The sequence below is a fragment of the Colletotrichum costaricense genome (assembly GCF_030867565.1).
Source record: "Colletotrichum costaricense strain IMI 309622 chromosome Unknown Scaffold_6.1, whole genome shotgun sequence".
NCBI classification, from domain to species: domain Eukaryota; kingdom Fungi; phylum Ascomycota; class Sordariomycetes; order Glomerellales; family Glomerellaceae; genus Colletotrichum; species Colletotrichum costaricense.
This window is the reverse complement of record NW_026848235.1, coordinates 865788-886715: the sequence shown is the minus strand read 5'-3', so window position 1 is coordinate 886715 and position 20928 is coordinate 865788. Positions and strand designations below refer to the sequence as shown.

At 51.8% G+C, this 20928-nt stretch overlaps 6 protein-coding genes across 6 annotated transcripts; 2 read left to right on the top strand and 4 right to left on the bottom strand.

Moving 5' to 3' along the window:
• Positions 1-1372: 1372 nt before the first annotated feature.
• Positions 1373-1917, top strand: CCOS01_06507 (intracellular hyphae protein 1; the record flags this gene model as incomplete). Its single annotated transcript, XM_060454675.1, has 2 exons — positions 1373-1432; positions 1495-1917. 2 exons carry the CDS (start codon positions 1373-1375, stop codon positions 1915-1917), a joined length of 483 nt encoding a protein of 160 aa, XP_060314375.1.
• Positions 1918-2273: 356 nt separating this feature from the next.
• Positions 2274-7296, bottom strand: CCOS01_06506 (uncharacterized protein; the record flags this gene model as incomplete). Its single annotated transcript, XM_060454674.1, has 5 exons — positions 2274-4520; positions 4581-4894; positions 4962-5146; positions 5776-6065; positions 6127-7296. The coding sequence occupies 5 exons, from the start codon at positions 7294-7296 to the stop codon at positions 2274-2276; spliced, it is 4206 nt and encodes a 1401-aa protein (XP_060314374.1).
• Positions 7297-9767: 2471 nt separating this feature from the next.
• On the bottom strand, positions 9768-10100 carry CCOS01_06505 (uncharacterized protein; the record flags this gene model as incomplete). Its single annotated transcript, XM_060454673.1, has 2 exons — positions 9768-9914; positions 9996-10100. The coding sequence occupies 2 exons, from the start codon at positions 10098-10100 to the stop codon at positions 9768-9770; spliced, it is 252 nt and encodes an 83-aa protein (XP_060314373.1).
• Positions 10101-11368: 1268 nt separating this feature from the next.
• Positions 11369-12538, bottom strand: CCOS01_06504 (uncharacterized protein; the record flags this gene model as incomplete). Its single annotated transcript, XM_060454672.1, has 3 exons — positions 11369-11835; positions 11925-12012; positions 12107-12538. 3 exons carry the CDS (start codon positions 12536-12538, stop codon positions 11369-11371), a joined length of 987 nt encoding a protein of 328 aa, XP_060314372.1.
• A 2465-nt stretch (positions 12539-15003) lies between these two features.
• CCOS01_06503 (uncharacterized protein) lies at positions 15004-16245 on the bottom strand (the record flags this gene model as incomplete). Its single annotated transcript, XM_060454671.1, has 1 exon — positions 15004-16245. The coding sequence occupies one exon, from the start codon at positions 16243-16245 to the stop codon at positions 15004-15006; it is 1242 nt and encodes a 413-aa protein (XP_060314371.1).
• A 2706-nt stretch (positions 16246-18951) lies between these two features.
• CCOS01_06502 (uncharacterized protein) lies at positions 18952-20853 on the top strand (the record flags this gene model as incomplete). Its single annotated transcript, XM_060454670.1, has 1 exon — positions 18952-20853. The coding sequence occupies one exon, from the start codon at positions 18952-18954 to the stop codon at positions 20851-20853; it is 1902 nt and encodes a 633-aa protein (XP_060314370.1).
• Between the last annotated feature and the right edge of the window lie 75 nt (positions 20854-20928).

Below are 20928 nucleotides of genomic sequence, written 5' to 3'. Positions count from 1 at the left end.
GCACCATTCGTTGCGTTGTCCGGTCGCTCTGCTAACCCAATTCTCATCTCGAAGCGCATGAGCAGTTGCGCGACATCGGCGTTGCCGTCCAACTTTGTTCTTTTAGGCTAGGAGAGAAAGAAGCCGTCTTTCTGCCGGTTAGATGCCCAGGGCAGAAATTCAAAGTCGTGCCCCAAGCTCGCCTCGTCTTCCTCTCCACTATCAGGAGCAATAAAGTCACCGATTCTTCAGGCAAAATGGGAGCTAGCGCCGAATAATATTGACCGGGGCCCGCACCGCGCGCCGCGCGGACAGTGACATGAAGTTTAAGACTACTAAGCCTTGCTCTGTGAGAACCGAGCCGGCTGTAATTCCAGCCGGGTTGAATTTGTAACAGCTCGCAAGTCGACTGTTCGCAACGCACCTACTCTCGTCAAATTCCGGTCACCGCTCGAGGCGACTAGTGCTCACACTCACAGTCCTAGCGCGCGCGGGAAAGAACAAGCCTTTTGCCGCCGAGTCAGGGACTCAATGAAGCAAGGTCGTCAGCCCGTTCATCTCAAGCAAGCCGGACAAACCGTGTAGCAAATCAATATGATGTGGCCCCTGCTAGAAGAAGACTCTTGTACTCGCTGATAATTTCAACAACGCAGTGGGTCGGCGTGGGGATGAACAACGTGGCAAGTCGAGCCACCCGCGCCGCTTACAAAGTCCGAGATATTGTGTCCATATAATAGCTTCAACCATTCAGTCGATCAGCAACATATTTTCCACATCCATTGATGCGCGGTGGGATAGCCAAATGGTCGATTCAGTGGTGATACAGTCGTTTCTCAGCATTGAAATCAAATACAGATTGAAGCTCATAATCACAATGTTGTATAATTAACTTTCTCACATCGTGACGAATGACTCGCTGGGTGCACATGTTCAGTCCGCCTTACAGGGGTAAGGCTTTGAGAGTCAGAGTTCAGTCAAGTCAAAAGCCAATTCCCCAAGCTAAGGTTCGCGGTGATTAGCCACAGGACAATGGCCCCCACAAGTGAGAATGAAGCTCATTTCCTACATGCGATGAACTCGGGAACCGGCGAACAGTGAGAAATCTTAATTGATGAAACCATCTGTGTGTTCGTGCCATCTGGTTGGGACTCGGCATTTTCGGGTGTTATTCGTCAACCGTGCAACCGTTCGTATTCTGTCCCAGTGCTTTAGGTGAACTTGTATTTAGGCCGTGATCATCGCTTCCCGTCTGTCTGTTCTGTCCTGCTCTCACCAACCCACTCTGTCACTCTTTCACAAGCCTGTCCACCACTTTGACTTTCTAAGTCTGTCCATTCTTTCTAACACGAATAATCACCAATAATCTCTTACCTAATCAACTTCAACCGCCAAAATGCAGTTCTCCATCTTCACCGTCATCGCCGCTGCTGCCAGCTTCGCTGCTGCTCTTCCCGTAAGTAATCTACCGAGCTAGTCTCGACTTGAAAAGACACCAGCGCTAACACAACCTTCTAGACTGCCACCTCCACCACTGCTGCCGCCGCTCCCTCCGCCACCTGCGGCAAGCTCGGCAACTTCCACAAGACCACCGTCAAGGCCGGCCAGACCTTGACCATCATCGCCCAGCGCTACAACTCTGGTATCTGCGACATCGCGTGGCAGAACAAGCTCGCCGACCCCAACGTCATCTACGCTGGCCAGGTCCTCCTTGTCCCCGTCGACGTCTGCGTGCCCGACAACACCTCCTGCATCAAGCCTTCCGGCACCGCTACCTGCGTTACCGGCGGCGCTGCCACCTACACCATCAAGTCTGGTGACACCTTCTTCGTTGTCGCCCAGAGCCTCGGCATCACCACCGACTCCCTGACTGGTGCCAACCCCGGTGTCGTTCCCGAGAGCCTCCAGGTCGGCCAGGTCATCAACGTCCCCGTCTGCTAAATGCTCCGTGGACGTTCGACAAGGACCTCACGAACTACATGTTTACCTGAGAAGTGAGCAATAGTGAGGCTAGAAAATATCAATACACAAAGCGATTCTTGGCATGTTTTTGGTCTTGCTTGACGTGCTCAATGACGTGAGTTCCTGTTGTAAAAGCCTACTCAAAACGAATAAGTCACTGTAGTGATTTCATCCTGTCTTGGATAGGAAAAGGCTAGATTACCAACACAGAAAAGGACAGTCTATGGCAGTAATTCTATCTCAAATGCTTGACATATTCGTGAAGAAAAATTCCCGCGTACGCGACAAATTACTCAATTCGCTTTTGATCTGAGGCCTCCCTTCTCGTCTCGATTTCATGTTTCGTATAGCGCATCATCTGGGAAGATTCCTCCATGTGCTTTGTTCATGTGATCATAGCAAGGCTTCGAATCATTGAAAGCTTCCAGACAAACCCAGCAGATGTGTGCTTTGCAAGCGCCGCAAGTCATGTGGTTGCAGCCGTCCGACTTTTGAATCGAAGTTTTGCATCTAGGACAATCTTTTATTCCTAGCTTCTTCTTGAGTTTGTCGAACTTCCTATCAGCATCTGCCGCTGCTCCTGATGTGACGTATTTGTGTTCGGCACAGGTCTTGCCGCGGTGGTCGACGTTACATGATGCGCAAATGGTCTTTGAGCACCCTCGGCAGCTGAAGACTTTTGACGGTCCTTGCAATGTCGGTCTGTATATGGCTTGGCAGTCTGGGGTTGGACACCAGCGAAACTCATCCGGGCGACTTTTGACATGACTCGTCACCGCGGAAGCAAGAAGCTCTTCGAAGGTGACCGATGACAGGGAGTCTTGAAGCTCCTGGAGTGAGAACAAGGCATTACAAGCGCCCTCGTCGGCCAGACAGCGGATGCCCGATTCTCCGTTACCAACGGTCGATTGACAGAAGTTTTCGAAACAGTCACGGCAGTACACATGTCCACATTTGACTTTCAGTGGGGTCTCAGCCGTTGTCCAACAAACCGGACAGCATTCCTCTGCTACTGCGGTTGTCTCATGCTCCTGAGGTAAACGTCCTTTGGCCAAGATATCCATAGCCGTGTCAAAAGAAGCTCGCGGACCGATGATCTCCAACCTTTTGGGTGTCTCAAGAATGTTGAGGGATACAGCTTCCTCACCCAGGATTTCGCAGATAGCCTTGAATCCTCCCCTGATGGCCCAGTGCAGACTCTCAGAGGTCAACGGTACATAGTGGATTGTGGAAGGGTTGTCGCTGAAAGACTGTAGCAATGCATCGCAAGCTCTCTGCGAGGCTTCGGGTGAGCCGAAGACGTGGATCTCGGCTTTGGACGGAGCGCACTGAAACGCCACTTTATGCTGTCCCTCGATGGGTCGAAGCCGTCGATTCGCCAGTGATTTATTATTGAAAGATGGACTCCAGAGGGGCTTCTTACCTCCAGCATCGTATACTAAGCGTCCTTCGAGTAGCTTGTCTGTGTGAGTCTCAGCTGCCGCGAGATCAACTCCCCTTTCACTCTCGAGTCTCAGTGTGACGTAGCCATTTGCCGGTGGAAATCTTTTAAAGTTGACTCTTATCGAGCGGAAAGTCTGAGCAGCTTTCTCGAAGTCTAGAAGAACCGCGCTGAAGATATGATCCGCGATCTTGTAGGTTGCAGAATGAACTCTACTGATGCTGAGTCTGTCGTCCTTGTTGAATGGCAAGGGCTTAGAATTAAGCAACCTAACCGCAGTCATAGCGTCTGCCTCGTCCGAGAAACGAGCCATCGCCTTGACTCGTTTGCCAACGGTGTCTGCATCCGCCTTGAGTCTCGTCTCCAATGGTCCAATGCCCACGAGTAGAGCTTCAACCAAGTCGACCTCACTCTTGGTATTGTCCAGGTCCTGCAGTCCCTCAAGTTTTACACTTGTGGGTCGCTGTCTCTGAGGAATCATGCTGAGAATGTCGTCCTTCGTAGCTTGTGGTGGAACGTATAGTCTCAACTTCGGTGACGAATTGGCTGAATATGGCATTCCCAAGTTGCTCCCCTGTCGGTGATGTAGCGCGTTCGACCTTGGTGCACAAGAAACCTTCGCTCCCAGCACAGTAAATATTCCAATTCCAAATTTACTGCGGACTTCACTCTCTGCAGACTCGGAACCAAAGGTCAAGCAAGCCAGTTGCTTTGGTTTGTGCCAGGAGCAGATGACTTTCTTGCGATTTACCCTGTGGGTGAACCCCTTGTTTGTATAAAGGTTGAGAGGCTTGTGCACTTCGACCTTCAATCCTGGTATTCCGGATATTTCTTGGATCTTAGGATTCTTGAACTTTTCGTAGAGTGATTGTGCAAAGTCAGGGTCTTCTGCCCGGATGATAGCACACATCAAGCCCCCTATGCCTTGAGGTCTTGCGCGAATGGCGAGACTTGGAATGTCGAACCCCGATCGACTCAGGAGTCGTGATACTGCTGCAACATCGCTTTGAGCGGGTAGGTTGAGAATGCTGGCGGAAGAAAAGTCGGAGAAGAGCGATAGCTTCTCGACAGATGCGCCTGGGCCAAAGTTTACCCAGGCACCTAGTAGCTCACGTGTGCACTTCTCTTGCGGTTCGGGCAGCTAGAAGCAGGAAATCAGCACCCATCTTCGGTCGCTTGATGAGTCTAAGGTTCCACATACCGCAACTTCACTTGCTGCTGATGCTGCTTCTCTTGGGACATTATCGTGAGAAAATGCGCACTTGACGCCACTTCTACAATTTCCCTTTGCAAAGAAGACGCAGGGGATCTTGGAGCGGGAGTCTTCCGCTACTGATCCAGTGGGCTCCACGCCTCTCAGCGCAGACTCGTGAGATGGGCCAGACGGCACGGTTTGATAGATGTGAGGGAAGGCGCATTCATCGCCTCTGGAGCAGAAGCCCTTTGCAAAGAACTTGCAGATCACTGGCGATAGGACCGCATCGGCCTTTCCGGATGCAGGCGACTTTCTGGGCCCTTCATGGACGAATGGGCAGTCAGACCCTGAGCGGCAACATCCTTTGAGATCAAATCGGCACCTTACGGCTGGCGATGGTGCCGCCGCTCGCGTTCTGACTTCCAACCAACTCGCCATCGTAAAATTCGCTCAGATTATTAATGACTGCTGGGGTAGGACCGAGGGAGGGTTGAACGCTGGACGACTGGCCGATGTAGGGTATTTTATTTAAGCCACAGCGGAGTGGCGATAGTTGAGGGACGCACATGATCCTGAGCGAGAATTGTAAGCTAATTATACGTAGTAAACAGCAGACACCTTCTCGCGCTGCTTGAAGAGGGGTAATCTCAGGACGACCAGTGAAAAGCCAGGTGAAAATCTCAGCGTATCCTTGATGCAGCGACAAGGCAAATGCAGGAGGCCAACCACGCTATCAGAGTTCGGCAAATCATGTGTGGCTACACCTCTTTGCTGTGCGGTTGGGCACAATAGGGCATCTCCAAGACAGCTACTGTCATCAAAACCGTCTCCCGTTCTGTAGTTGACGATGGCCTTGGAAGAATCTGAGTATTGCTGCGACATGGTACCTGTCGTACAAAAACGGAACCGTAATTGCCGGCCAGCAATTACGCCTTATTTACCACAGTACCTAAGTACCAAAAGTACTATCCAGATCTTCTTCGACCCAAACAACCCATTTTTTTTCCAAGTTACAGACTTCACAAAAGGGACCGAAAATGAGCGAAAGTTGTAAAGATTGATCCTCTCAAAGGGAAACACTTCTGCCAGCTCGTGGGTCGGGAATGTATGTTGCTTTCCAAGACGATCGTCAATCCATTAGTACTTTGAAGCAGGCCGAAGAAAGTGTTCTATGATCAGCTCAATATTGACATGTCCATACCGTTCTTCCTCGATAGTCGCATCCGAGCGCTTCAAAGCGTGTGCAATCTCTGCTGTCGGTATGCAGAAGACTTCGATAAACTTGTGAACCATTGAGGTCCTAGTAGAGTACCAGTCCTTGTGGAATGGTCCAGCCAAGCGTGCAGTGGCCCCATGATCGTATTCATGCTCGATCCAAGCGATGTACATAGCCAGAGAAGATCTGATTGCTCGTGTAGGATCTGGCCAGTCTACGTCTACGACCAAGTTGTGGTAGAAGCAATCGCGTTTATAATCCACCTGGTAGCCATGCTGTTCGGTAATACATGAGTATTGGTGCACGACGTCACATTGGGGGTAGAGTTCAGCATACCTTGACTTCCGCCTGCCCTTTCACACATTTCGCATCTGATCTGCTTTTTTCCTCAACCTCTTTATCAAGTCTGCTCTTCATCTGCTTGAGCCAGTCCTTAAGTAGGTGCTCAAAGTCCTTGGCACTTGATTCTTCCATCTCAGTTTCCAAAATGGCAAGAAACTCTGACTCTTCGTCGAGTATGTCGTCGACTTCTTCAGCCTGCAGGCAGAGTGGACGAGATGAAGCAACAAAGCCATAGAGGCCATCCGCTGAATGACGCTGGAAGCAAAGATGGGACATTCCAAGCTCCTCATGCTTCTCCCACCGAATGAAAGAAAGCAGCAAGTCTTTTCCTTCTTGTGCTCCTCTATATTCCACTGTGAGGCACAGAAGCTCCATCGCCGCGATTGGAGGCTTCTCCCATATCTCTTGCCACCAATGTCTGGAAGAATTCAGCAAGTCAATAACCGAGAGACGGCCAAAGGATGAACAGGGGCATCTGCAGCCATCTATAGTGAAGACATTCGCGCCTCCGGCCAGCAGTATCCGCAAAGTCTCCATAGCAATCCAGAAGCCGTAGCCTCGGCTCTTCTCCATTCTACCAAGAGCGAAGTGTAGAGCTGTTCTATGATGCAAGTCTTTGAGATTGACGTCAGCTCCGACTTCAACAAGCTTTCTGACCAGATCAGGTTCGCCCAATTCAGCGGCTACCATCAGAGGGGTTTGGCCTTTGCTATTCATATGGTTGAATAGCCTGAACCCTTGCTCCATCAAAGCCTCGAAGTCCGTGATTCCGGTGTTGTAATGTAGCAGACAATTGTCTTTAATGCCAGAAGTCACATCATCAAAGGTCAAGTTGGCTGTACGACACTTCATCAAGAGCTGCCCGAGAAAAACCTCGCGCATTTCAAGATTGCCAAGGTTGGGATATTCGACGTGATACAACAAGACAGCGCTTTCGGCCCAGCCCTCCACAATCCAATTGTCGGCAAAGCCTTCCAGGCGAACTAGGAACCTGAAGATCAACTTCCAATGTCCACGCACGGCGGCGTAGTGTAGAAAAGTACGCCCATACTTGTTATCACCTGCGTTGATGCAGGCCCCAGCTTCAATCAAAAGGGTGACGGATTCATCCTGGTTTACCGCAGCAGCGTACATCAGGGGTGTGATGCCATGGATGTCAGTCATGTTAACATCATGTCCCGAGTCAATGAGTGCTTTCAATCGTTGAGGATCCGAAACAGCCAGGTGAAGGGGTGTCTGCCCGAGGCTGTTCTTTTCGTCTTTCTTAGACTTAGATATCCATCTGGCTACTGTTTGTGTCGACTCGATCAGTATAGCCTCGTGGAGTGGTGTCATTCCAGCGAATCCTGCGTATCACACGTTAGGGGCCATTTCGTTTTCCTCGCTATTCCTCTCGAGTACAGAAATCAGTGAGATGCTTTAGGCTGAGGACTGAACTAACCTTGGTTGTGTGTGCACACTATCTTGAAATATTCGATGAAGAAAGGGTCTGGGGTAATTGCTTCTGAGATCCAGTTCGGCGATGACAGCGCTGGCCAGTCTTGAAAATCCCCAACAACTCCGGAGACATCGTAACCCAAATCGAGAAGGAGTTCCAGCAAGTACAAGTGGGGGCCTTCGCCAATTCACTGCGCGCATTGCACAAGAAACCTGTAATGACGAATCAATGACCTTAGCCATTTCACATGCTCCCAGTTTACGAGTTTGACCTACGGCACGCTGTCAGTCCCTTTGGTCATTTCGAACTCTTGCATGAAGAGTATCAGTAGTTCCCATTGAGTCTGATCATTTCCCCTTGCCCACGGATACCTCAAAATCTCCTATCATCATCATCTGTCAGAATATGGCCGTAAATGAAGCTTTGGCAAACCCACCTCGATATAGGACTTCCCACCTGGATTCACGTGGCGGCTGAAACCTTGCGGGTCTGCTCTGTAGAGCTGTCTCAGGCTTTCGCTAGCCTCTTCGAATCCAATGCTGTACGTCTGGCACCTCCATATAATCTCGAAACCTGGAGACGTGTACGGCACTATTTGCTCCATTTCGAGATTCGGACGAAGTGAGAACCTGCCTGCGGATGTGATAGTATAGACCTCAAGCACTGCTGCCCATCTAATGCCAAACTGCGAGAACGCAAGCCTCACTGAAGCTCCGTATCTTGTCGTGTTGCAGGTCTCCAGGTCGCAGCTCTGCTGCAAAGCGCCCCAAGGAGTATACTCTAGAGCCCAGAACCGATGTGTTGTCCTGTTCGTGCGATGGCAAACACAAGAGCATGGTCTCAAAAGGCAATTTCCTCTATGTTTGGCCCTCAATTTCTCTCTTCTTGGCACTATGCCAACGGAGGCGGTTGGAGATTGGGATAAGTCCGAAGCAGAAGCCGGAGCCAGCTCTGAGGCTGACTCTTCAGGAGGATTTCCTGTCGGCGGCAAGGTGTGAAGTTGGCTGACCAAGGTTAACTCTTTAAGCTGGTTCGAGTTTCTATACGTCGTGATCCTGACATTGACACTCTGTTAGTGATTGAAAGGCGGCAGAAGTATCTCCAAAGGATTATGACACGCACAAAATCATATTGATCTTCGCCCCTTGAATACTTCGCTGCAAAGCCATCACGTTTTCGTTCCAATCTCGAAAAGCAAGGAACTTAAGCGCGTTGGCCTTTACAGTACTTTTTGATGTTGGAGGTATCTTCGCGATCAGAGACTTCAAATCCCGAACAACTTGGTCGCAATCCGCTTGACAATGTTGAACCACAGAATCATTGCGATTAGAAGCATGCACAATTATATCCTGCATAACATGTGTCAAGAGATCCAGTTCTCGGATAAGGGTGCTGATATCGGTCGCAGCCTTGCCCGCATTGTCGTGGATAGCTCGCAATTTGCTGACGCCCTCACCAATCTGTACCATGAGGGACACAAAACCAGCCACTCCAGCGGCAACTCCAAAGAATTCAGCCATGCCCTGAGACGACACGCAGGAGAAAAGAAGATAAACTTTCGAGGGAATGCCAACGAGAGGGAGGATCTTGCTATAGGAAGATTTACGAAATTTTGTGGGAAGGACGAGGGGTAAAGTCAGGCTCTACGGCAGTCTGCCTCTGGGTTCGCCTTGTGTGCTGCGCCTTCATGGGACCAACCTGATGGAGGTTTCCAAGCCAATCGCATGGCCATCATGCTTCGGCACTTCTAATTAACATTAAATGACCAGGCGATGACAAATATTTGTGAATGATTGGCAGGAAGCTCTTGGAGTACCTCAATATATCTCGAAAGCCCAGTGAGAGCACATGTGGGCTTCCATTGGCTCCTATTCGCGTGCAGTCACGACAGCAGGCAGCCATTCTTGGAACATCGACGTTCCAAACAAGGGCAATTCCAGTGGAGTCGTTTACGAAAGTCAACATCGTGATCCTAGACTTCTCATCTTTTTTACACTCGTTTCTTTTTTTTTTTTCTTCTTAAACATTGAGGAAAAGAGGCAATCTCAGCATTCAAGAGTGGCGATGTTCTGTAATGATAGTCTATTCGTGTGCCTCCATGATATATTCAACCGTTTCACTTTGACCGATTCGTAGATCTGTCACTCACTCGTCGACCTCGGAGGTCGTAGATCCAGCCGTTGAATCATCGCGAGGCCTAGTCTCTTTGGCAGGTGGCTGGATCACGCCCACAACCGGGCGGTCCCCGATTCGCACGATCCTCAAGTTTCAAACCCTCTTCGCGAGGACTCATTGCTGCTCGCGTCAGAAGTTTTGCGGGAGACGCAAAGGCAACACTAGGGGCCTAATCAAGGTTGATTAGCACGATTTGGACGGATCACGGCGGTGAATTATTTGCAGTAGGTAGCTCATAAAGGACCCATACCAGTGCTGCCAGGGCGAATGCTGAATTCCTAGGAAGACTCAGTCCTAGGGCTCCGACGCTTCCAAGAGCGATCGTGCTAGCAAGTAGTAGGGCTTGAAGCCGCATTGTTGCCTTGCTTCAATTTCGTGTATCGGATAGGTTTGTCAAATTTGCGTCAAGTGACGGTCAACTGAAAACTGGTGGGAATATGGAGATGGGAACGTTCGGGTACGACTTCTAAACCAAGGCAGGGGCACTTTAAGTCTTATGTAGACCATTCTCCAGAGTCCAAGTCAGTGATGCTGATGACCTCTTCATGTTTTCAAAGAACCTCGCCCAACTTACTCGCGATATCTCAGAGGCCCAGATACAGTGGTTCTAACCAAAGGGTATCGTTCGCATGTACGTTCGATTAAACTTTCCCTTAGCGCGCGTTGATTCGGTAGTGGTTGCTCTTCAGGCCTGAGCCACGGTCTCTTCGCTCGAGTGCACTGTCCACTCAGCGCCTTTAGAGCTTCCGTTGAAGCTTTAATCATAAAACATACAGAGTCAGAAACGCTAGCGCCCACCAGGATGAAACCAGACTACGGAAATATTCCAGTTTTGCCTTGACTCAACATATCGCCGTAACGATATTTGGAGAGGAATCAGCTGAGAGACACGTAAGAGGTGCTTGGCACCTAGGACAAGGCATCGATCGCTGCAGGTATTGCGAGCGTACCCGAGATCTCAGCATCGGCGTCGGTAACTTCACTCGGGCGTAGATAGCTGCCGAAGCCGCGATCATTGTATCATTGGGCTCGATAATAATTCATTAGCTGCTCAGACGACTGTGTTGGCTTTGAAAAGTTCATTCTTCCGTAGCGCTTGCCTGAGTATTGGGAGCCATTTTTGCTTGCAAGACTACCTGTCGTTTTGGGACGTGATGACCATATTCCAGATCCGTAGTCAATCAGGGCATACCCACTATCGTTGCCTTCAAACCACCTTACCAATCTTCAGAATCGGCACAAGTTTCTTCTCGTACTCTCACTCCTACGCTGGAATGAAGTTCTCTAGTCCAGAGGTCGTCAGCGTCTCTCAACATCAGTTCCACTGGCTTTGTCCATGGCCTACTAATAAGACTTCTGTCTGAACCCATTTTGCCTCGAGATCTGCGAACTTCCTGATAATATGTTACCATAAACTTTGCCATCCACGTATGCTCGTCCAATTTGAACATCTAGCGGGACAGGGAAGTTTCCAATTTTACTAGTCAACGACTCAAATCATTCGGAAAGTAGTAGCCTGCTTTGGAGCTTTCGCATGGATCTCACTGCAACTAAGGTAGCACAGGCAGGTTAGACTATGTTACACCGAATCTCTCATCTATCCTAACTGCCATATCAAAGGATTCACACTTTTGCCTTCGTCCCGCTAACGAGTACAATAGACCTCTCAATCTCAAACGGCCCTCCGCCGTGCTTTTTCCCCAAATACTCAACAATGACAGGCTTCAACTTGTGCCTTAACTTTTCCTTTTGCTCCTCAGACCAGTATCTCTCAACGGTACCCGTAAGCAGCGCCTGAAAAACAATACAAAATTGCTCAGGATCTCTGAAAGTGATAGGCTTGGCCAGAGTTTCCGAGTCAATCTCAGTCAGTCCCGAAGCATTGTACATGGCAGCCGCGAAATAGGGATCATCCCATGCGCCAGGTGACCAAAGTCCGGTCAGATGGCATGACTTCTGCGGCCATGGCACTGGTTGCTGCCCGGGGACGCTAAGTTTTGCGACGGCATCGCGGGTATCGTAGACCTTACCTTCCGTTGCCCATGTAGAACTCGCGATACGGCCGCCTGGCTTGAGAACGCGGTACAGTTCTACTAATCAATCAGTGACAGGCCAGAGAACGATGTTTCTCCTTGACAGTTTTGTATCCTTTGACAGTGGACGCTGGCGGCGCACCTACCTGCTAGGCCCGCGTAGGGTTCAGCGACAACCATCAACGCCATGCCAACGACTATGAAGTCAAAGCTGTTCGACTCAAATGGTAAGCTCTGATGTAGTCAGTAAAGAATCCATTGTTACATCAACCATCCCTGTACAAAGAGACTCTAAACTACCCATATTGGGAGGGAGCCTGTCACATACCGCCATATCCGCCTGGACCACCGTCGTATCCGTCCAGCCGTCCTTCCCAACTCGGCCCCTGACATGTTCAATCTGACCACCACTAGAATCAGAGCAAGTCAATCTCACAAGCCCCTTCCCACCTTGCCCTGTTGACTTCAGCATCTCCTGAATGCAGGCCGAGACAACGCCTGCACCGCAGCACATATCAAGCACCTCGATAGGCTCAGTGAGCGAAGCAAACTTGTTCTCTGTCAGACCGCAATAGTTCAGCAGCGGCTGCGTAATCGGAGCAGTGATGTACTCGGTGTTACGGTAGATGTTCCCGACCTTGGGGTTTCGCCAGAACGTGGTGTGGTTAGCCCTGTCTCCCGCGGGGCTCAGGGCCGCGGGGTTGAGGAAGAGTTTGGATTGGCCGGGTGTTCCCTTGCTTGAGTGAGTGTAGGATGCCATGCTGATGGCGCCCAATTTGATGCATCGGACTGCAGTCGGAATGAAATTCAGTTCGAGTGTCTTTGATAGATGTACAGTGGCAAGTAGGAAAGCGCGCAAGCTCTCGTGATAAGACTGGTTCAAAGGGCAACATTTTATATAACTCTTCGTCCGTGCCGTTGAGCATTTTTATGCATCATTCTGAGGTGTTCTGCGGTACCGAGAGCGAAGCTGAAGGTGATTACGCATTTGAGATGACTTTACATGTATAATGGAAACCCTACCGTTAGAAACAGATGATAGCTCCCACTTTCCGAAACAAGATTAAAGACTGAAAAAGATAGGCGGAACCAAATCCTACTCACAAAGGCAAAATTAGGTCTATTCCATCACGAAGCTAAAGTCCGACGGCCATGCGGCTCGTCAGATCTTGCTCCTGGTCGGGGAAGAATACTGATCCGGCCAGGATACCATTGGTAGCCCAGCGCGGCTTCGTGTGTGCAGATGCTGGGATGAGAATGGGCTGAGGTGACAAGATCTTGAGTGCATTTCCTCTTCCCCTCAACAACTTTCTCACATGGCAGTACTTATCGCTCCAGGTTGGATTCGGACTTAAACATTCCCTTCCACCCTCTCGGCAACTTCCTTTGATTACCGTCAAGCATGTGCTAGGCCTTAACTTCAATAAGCTATCGGGTTGTGAGAAGCAAGAGCCGAGAAGGCAACCAGCTCACCATGGGGGTAAGGTTTGTTGTTAAGCATGAGAGTTCAAGCTTAAGTGAGGTGGAGTGAAACCCCTGGTGGGATGCGAAAGTTGTTGGGGAGTCGAGGGGTGGGGGACTTTCAAGATCGGTGCGAGGCACTTGGACCCGTCCCGACGGCGTTTCTCTTCATATGAGGCCGCCGATTATCAAGACCCCGCTCCGTGGCCGGTGGTGCTGTGGAGAGTCCCCCGGGCACCATCGCGGATGGTTTCCGGTGAGTTTCAACCTTACTGCTCGTGGTAACGAGCGCGGACATCCCGCGGCGTGTGTCGTGCTTTCGGATATTGCCAAGGCCGGGCGCCAGTCACAGCTAGTTTCTCGGGATGACAAGCAAAGAGTTGATAGTAGTTTTACAACAGGCTCCCCGATATCCATGCTTTACCTGCTATATTGGCGTGATTGAAGACACGTATATGCACTGACCGAGGGAGTTAAGTGCTTCTCTAGACACACGAAAAATGTCTTTAATATCTCAGAGCTTTTAATGAGTAATCATTAGTAATACTTCCCGCTGCATGGCCCTGAAATGCCAGCTCAAAGTATGTCGGCAACTCAGTCTCTAGCGACACAAAACTAGTCCGATCAATAACCTGTATTTTCCAGTCAAAGGAAGAGGCTGACGAGAGTCACAGGTATTGCTGGGCTACATTTCCCGCCCTTTCCAATTCTCACAGGAGCTATGCTTGGGAGGTACAAAGCTACGCGGGGTTTTCTCATACGAAAGCACGTCAGCATGAGTTGAGACACCGTGAACTATAGCAAGTGAGCCCGCACATTTGTTGGAGGCTCGTTTGAGTTGGAGTACCATCTCTCTTGAATAAGGTAAAGTACTTATTAAACACGATGAGATATGAACATAGACGACAAGTCTTGAAAATCCACAAGGCAATAAAATCTCAGCGGTGAGTACGCGTTCTACCTATCGTAGGATGATTCGCAACTCGAGGACGAACCACGCACCCTGCCTACTTACTTAGTACTTGCCAGGCAGCTAGGAACAGCCTCACCGGGAACCCGGCCTCTACGACTTCGTAAAGAACAAGCACATGATCAACACCTAACTCCGACCCAAAAATAAACCACAACAGATACATAGAGACAAGAGCTTCTTTCTCTAATGACGTCATATTTCCAAGGCAAGGGCAGGAATAAAAACGTGGCAAGGTAAAGCAAGGAAGGGTAAGGTGAGTTAGACACTAGTCGGGCGGGTAGGCAAGGTCACTCGACACCACCAACCCAAGGCAAAGATACAAGCAAGCCACCTGACACTGTCAGACGGGTTGGGCTGTACCCAAGACGTGAACTTACCGAGAAACCGAGACCGTCACGACACCGACATCACGTTGTCGCGCGAAATGCTTAACGGATCAGATAAACGGGTGTGGAATCGACGTTTTCGATGCGTGCACGCGGTGGTTTCTTCGTTGTGTTTCTTACATTGTTGTCTTTCTTAAACACGCGTATCCCTGGAACATTAGTTATTTGAGGCCATGCGCTGACGGAAAGTCATATTTATCATGGAACAAACGTGTCTGCAGACCGATTCATGTAAACGGGAAGACAGAATGATCGCTTATAACTGGGTACGCGCGCGCACGTTCGCACAAGCGAAGGGTGAAGCAGGTCAGGTAACTGAGAAAACGGATTAGAACTCATGATACAATTGTATGTACACTTGATGGACATATATACAGCGCCCGCCGTCCCCGGCCGCCCTGCATGCTAGTCCAAGCCTCTTCTACGATCCCTTGCCGCCAAGGCCCGGACGCGTGCGGCGTCGGGCTGCGGCTTCTGAATACGGCACGCTGATTCTTCGGGAGTCCTCCTACTGATACTACTACTGCTAATGCCCTTTGCGGGGCTGGCATCACGACGGCGTAGGAGATGGGGTATCTTTGGTGAGGATGCGCGGAAAGATTGGGGTATCGAACGGAAAGGAGATTTGCTGTCAAGGTAAGACGCCGTCGTTGTTGTTTCTGGTTTGGGTGTTGGTGTTTCTGAAGACTCCATCACGTCGTCGTAGAGGTCGAAGGGAAGCTGGGTTGTCGGGAACTCTTCTTCGCAGTCGTCCTCTTCAATGGCGCTGTCGGTGTATTCGCTAGATTGCTCCTCCTCCACGGTAGATTCACGCGTCAAACGGTGCTCTTCTAGATCAGAGACCGACGTCGTCAGAGAATCAGGATCTTCAGACTGTGAGGTATCTTCTTCCTCGTCGTCGTCTTCATCATCGAGACACTGAAGCCGCCTCTCTTCGAGTCGGCCGGACTCGGATCCAGAAAAGGATAATGTTCGCGCGGGCGTGAGGTTGTGGTGGTAGCTGTGGTCGTGATCATGGTCGATTGGGGACGACACAGAGGTATCGGAGTGCATCGTCATGGAGCGAGGAGACAGAGGGAGATCTGTGGTGATGGCGGAAGAGATAGAGGTAGAAATGTGAAAAGGCTCATGCGTCATAATGGGCTTGTCGTCATCATCATCGTGAAAGAAACAGGGACCGTCGTCGAGGCTGCTGAGGTTGGTGCTCGCGGTGCGAGAGCTGCATCGATCACTGAAGGAGGTACCGGTGGAAGATGCATAGTAGCCTTGCGCGCATGAATAGTCGTCGGGGAGGTAGCTTGAGAACAGTCGCACCAGGGAGTCGAGCGAGCGTGTTCTGAAGAGCTGCAGAGCGTACGACCACTGCGCCGTGCCGACGAGCTTGGGGTTCGCAATGATCTCGACAGCAGCGAGATCAAGAGACATGTTGAGTTCCTTCAAGCGTTGTTCCTTGCGGTCAGCCATGAGGCGATGGAACTCGTCGGCGGTGTCGGCGATGTGGGAGATCTCGCAGACATCATTGTGAAAGGCGTCGGGGTCCTGGATGCTGGAGGGAATCGTGTTGTACTGGTCTTGCAGTTTGGTGGAGAGATCCTCTCTCTTCATCCCAAACTTCCAGAAAGGCCAAGAACAACCCGGTTCGTCCATGTTAGGGCAAGACTGTACTGAAGAGGATAGTCGGCGACGAGAAGTAGTTGTCGATTGGTAGTAGAGGGAGTCGGAGTGGAGAGAAGAGTCGGTTCAGGCGGTTCGGAGGAAGGGAATGAAGGGTGGCTGGTGAGGCCGGTGGCTTCGGTTTTCTCGATGGAAGAAATGGTTGTTTTTTAGTGACGACATGAAGAACATTTAGATGCAACTGCAAAGGGTATCCATTGTGAATATTCAGGTGTCCGTGAGGAGCGAAAGGTGAATGTCGGGGTTGTTGATGGGCTCGTTGGTGATGAGGATGGACGGTTTCAGGGCGTGGGGACACCGAGGAGAGCGGGAATGAGTTGGTCGGGGGGGTGCCCGGACGCAATGTGCGTGAAGCCAGAGTCGGACGAACTTCACGCCGATTCAAAACATCGCCAAAAGTCACGTGTGGCCGGAGAGAATTGCAAAGATGACGGGAAAGTGCAAGGGACCCGGAGACGCTAGCGGCACACCAAGCAGCACTAGCGCCGACAGGAGGCCCTACGACTAGGGGGGTATCCCTGCTGTGTCCGACAAAATCGGAACACGAGGGCAGGGCTGTCCTGGCCTTCTCAGACTCCGCCACTCTAGCGAGCCAATGGTAGAAGAAGGAATGATGCAGAGTAGCATGGTATCTTCAGTCAGAACCAATGGAAACGCTTACTAAGGCTGCAAGCGTCTGAGCGGGTCCACTCACGCAAGCCACGAGACGATATTCTGGGTTGGCCCGGGCGCAGGCAGTGAACCACAGCCAGGCTCTGCTCTCACTCACTCACTCACTTTTCCCGCACTCTCCGTCTGGCTCGGAGCGTGAATGTGAGTCTTTCAGTTGAGTTGTCAATTTCCATTTCGGTGGCGACAGGCAGCCTGCTTCCGCAACAGCGGGAGGATGATGGAAAAGGAAGAAGAGTTGGTTGGGCGGAGATGACAAGAGGTGGCGACAGAAGTCCAACAGGATGGCTCAGTCATCAAGCCTCGCTTCCACAGCCAATCACCGAGTGACTCGCTCATTGTTGGCCGTTCTCACTCACCCGAGGCACATTTCGACTCATCAAGATTCATCGAAACCCACTCATTTCGCAGTGTCATTGTCTCATCCCGACTTGCGATATTCAATACTATCATGGCTTGCGACCTGTCTTCAGTCAGTCTGACACCTCAGTCCGGATCTCCCGACAAACTGCTTCCTCATAAGAAACCTCTTCCGCACCTGTCCCAGTCACGGCCGGGCCGCTGTCTCTGTTTCTCCAGTTCTCAACTCATTCGCCTTGACGCGTGAATACGGACAGGTCAAGTGACTTTATCCCGTTCATCCTCATTGCGTCAGGTTATGGTCAACTGTCAGGGGCCTGGCGGGCACTGCGAGACCTGCAGACCATCGTCTCACTCACAGTGATCGATCCTCCTCAGTGTGCGCCGTTCGGACCGTTGAATGAGAGGCGCTGTTGTGGCTGAGAGATAGTCGACGTTCCGGTTTGGCTTGATGAGCGACGAAGCGCTGAAGGCTTTCGTTCGATGAAGCTAATGTCACTTCCCACAATAGGTCTGCCGCTGGGATACCTCTGCCCCTCTGTTGACCAGGGCTGATGCTGGGTCAGATCTCAAATGGGAACGATCTCTCCCCTCTGGGCCTCCAGCGCCATGCCTGGTTGGAAGCCCTGCAGCCCGGCCAGCCCATCATTTCAGTCGATTTTCCTCTTCCCCTCACATCTTCTCCAAGACCAAGGCCAACCGGCCCTAGGCACCAGTCTCGTTCCACAGGGTTCGATGACTCTTCAAAACCTAGGGATATGCGCGCGTTCCAAAATTATTTCCGTACTCAGTGAGTGTGTTTCGTCCTTAGTTGCGGCCACACACAAAGATATCGCTGAATGTGCTGACACTGAGAGAATCTCACTCAAACACCCAAGCTGCTGCTAGAGCAGCGTAATCTTACAATTAGTATCTTTGCCCTGCTGGTCGGCCGATAAACTACTTGAGGCTGAGACTCCATCAGCAGGCCCTCCCATAAGGTCCCAAGGTCCCTCCCCCCGTCAGCTCAAGTCAGCTCAACCCCGTTCACTCCCCGTTTATCCCGTTCCCCGCCGTCGTCTGCTCTTCAGTTGACATTGGGCTCATCTGTCCATTTGTTCATCTGACGTCGAGTTCTGTCCGTCTGCCCTTCTCCAACACCCCGACAGAACAGCTTGTTAGCAGTGCTCAGGAGGCTCATTAATGCCGGGCTGTTCCTGCATCTGTACCTGGCAGAGAAACTGTTTCTCTCCTCCTGTTTCTTTTCCCCTTTCCTCATTCATAAATCACGCCTCGGCCAACCTACAGACCGCTGCGCTCTGAACCCTGCCCATCGCAAAAGATCTGACCACGCTCACCCTGCCGCGCACCATCTCACTCTCACTCAACTCGCCTGTCTGCCTGGCCATACCAGGATAGACAACATCTTACCTCACACCAAACTTACGTGTCCAGGCCAACCCATCCCGGCCAGACTCACTCACCTCATTGCCACTGCGACGACAACGACGACTTACACCTCTCACCCCACGACCCGCTGTCCGGAGTGCCTGGCGTGGTTCCAGAGTCCATCTTCCCGTAAGGTATCCGTAGCTGCCGAGCCGCCATCGCAAATCAAACCGCGCATGGGCCACGGGGGCTAGGCAACATCGTCATCCCTTCCCTCGCTTGATGGGAGACCGCCGGATCCGCGGCTCGGAGGAGCCGTCGGAAGAAAAGACAGAACCGTTCTCTCAATCTGAAATCGATGCCCGCATGAGAAACATTCGCGTAGAGGAACCCTTTGACCTCATCTCGGGCGACCCCGTGCCGCTAGACAAGCTCCGTGTTGAGGAGCACCACCACAAGCAGGGCATCCGCATCCTCGTTCGACCCCTTACTCGGAGCCGCTCGGTGAGCCCGGGTAACTACAACTGCCAGTGGCTCGCTCTCCGCGCCGAGGTTGCTTCTGAGCAGGAACCTCAGCACAAGGTGCTCGCCGTCTCCCAGACGTCCCGGGACATAAAGTTCTCCGTGCGTATTCCGCCGGAGCGGTTGGACGACAACACGCCACGCCCACCGCTGTGGTGTGAGCTTTACTATGATCCGACGAGCGATAACCAGATCCTTCTGAACAGATCCGAGGTGCCCATTTCATTGACGAGGATATCCGACGGTCCAGGTTCTTGCGCCAGCTGGGGGGTCAATCCGGGAGCCCCCAAGGCGCTGTCACCAGGAACATGGAGGATAAACGTTCGCGATGTTGAAGTGCTCGACTTTAGGATCCTGGAGAAGCGGCCCGCCTACTTCAAACATGCCGACTCGGACCTCAAAGACGAACTCCCCTCAAGCTCAAACTCAGATGCCCTCAACGCCTCTGGTAAGCGGTCATTCACCGCCGATGATGGTGAGCCACGGTCCGAGAAGAAGGCTCGCACGACGGAGGAGGCCGGCATAGTGAAGAAGGAAAAGGAAGACGGCGTCATCATGTTCCTCAGACCACAAGCACAACCACTCGTATTCCCCTTGCCCACAGAAGCTAAAGGCAGAGAACTTGTGGCGACAAACGGCCACGCCCTTCTGGACATGCAACAGGACGAGACGGTCGTCATCCCCGGCGGCTGCGAGATCGACGAGTACACAGTCTCCAAGCGCGACCAAATCGCCTCCACCGCCCTCTCCTCCGTCTTCACTGCAGAGCACTCCAACGTTCCAGACGGCATCGTCACTGTCAAAGTCCTGAAGACCCGCACTGCCAACGCAAACGCCAACACCGCCTCGAAGCCCCAGGACAACAACGAGCGTAACGTGATCCGTCAGGCCGACATGTGGCTCCGCGAGTACCAGTCTCAAGACGACCTCCGCCACGAGTCCATCGTCAAGCTCTACGGCGGCGACGCCCGCTACCTCTCTCTCTACATGGAACACGTCGACGCAAAGGACCTCAGTGCAAAGGGCGTCTGGCGCTCCCAGCTAGACCACAGCTTCCTCGGCGACCGCACTGACGCCTTTGCCATCGCGCGCGACATCAGCGGCGCACTGCACTACCTGCACAGCAAGAACCTCGTCCACAACGATATCAAGCCCGCCAACATCCTCTACTCGCCCTCCCGCGGCGCCGTGCTTTGTGACTTCGGCCTGTCGACGCACACCAGCGGGCCCGTGACGACGGGAGGGACGCCGTACTACATCCCGCCCGAGTTCATCGGCAAGAAGCTCCGCGGCCCGCCTTCGGATGTCTGGGCGCTCGGCGTGACGATGCTCTACGTCCTCGGCAAGATTCCCTTCCCGGACGCACGCTCGCGGAAGCAGGCTAAGCAGACGGCGCTGTACTGGATGATTGCCGACGTGAATCGACCTCCGCCCCCGCCGAACCCGCAGCAGAGGGGCCACGCTCAGCCTTGCCCTGCTGTGGATCAGATGTACAGATGGCTGAGCGAGGTTGCGGTGGCGAGGGAGAAGCTGTACCCGCGCGACAAGCTTGAGCGGCTTGTTTCCGATATGTTGATACCCGCGCCGACACAGCGGATCACCATGGCCCGCGTTGTGAGAGAGCTGTATGTCATGGAACAGCAGGCTCTCGTGAAGAGGTGATCGGTTGCGCTCACAAATACCCTTTTCTCATGTTTTGGCATGGATTTAATCTGGATTATACGTTGTCGTTTCGGT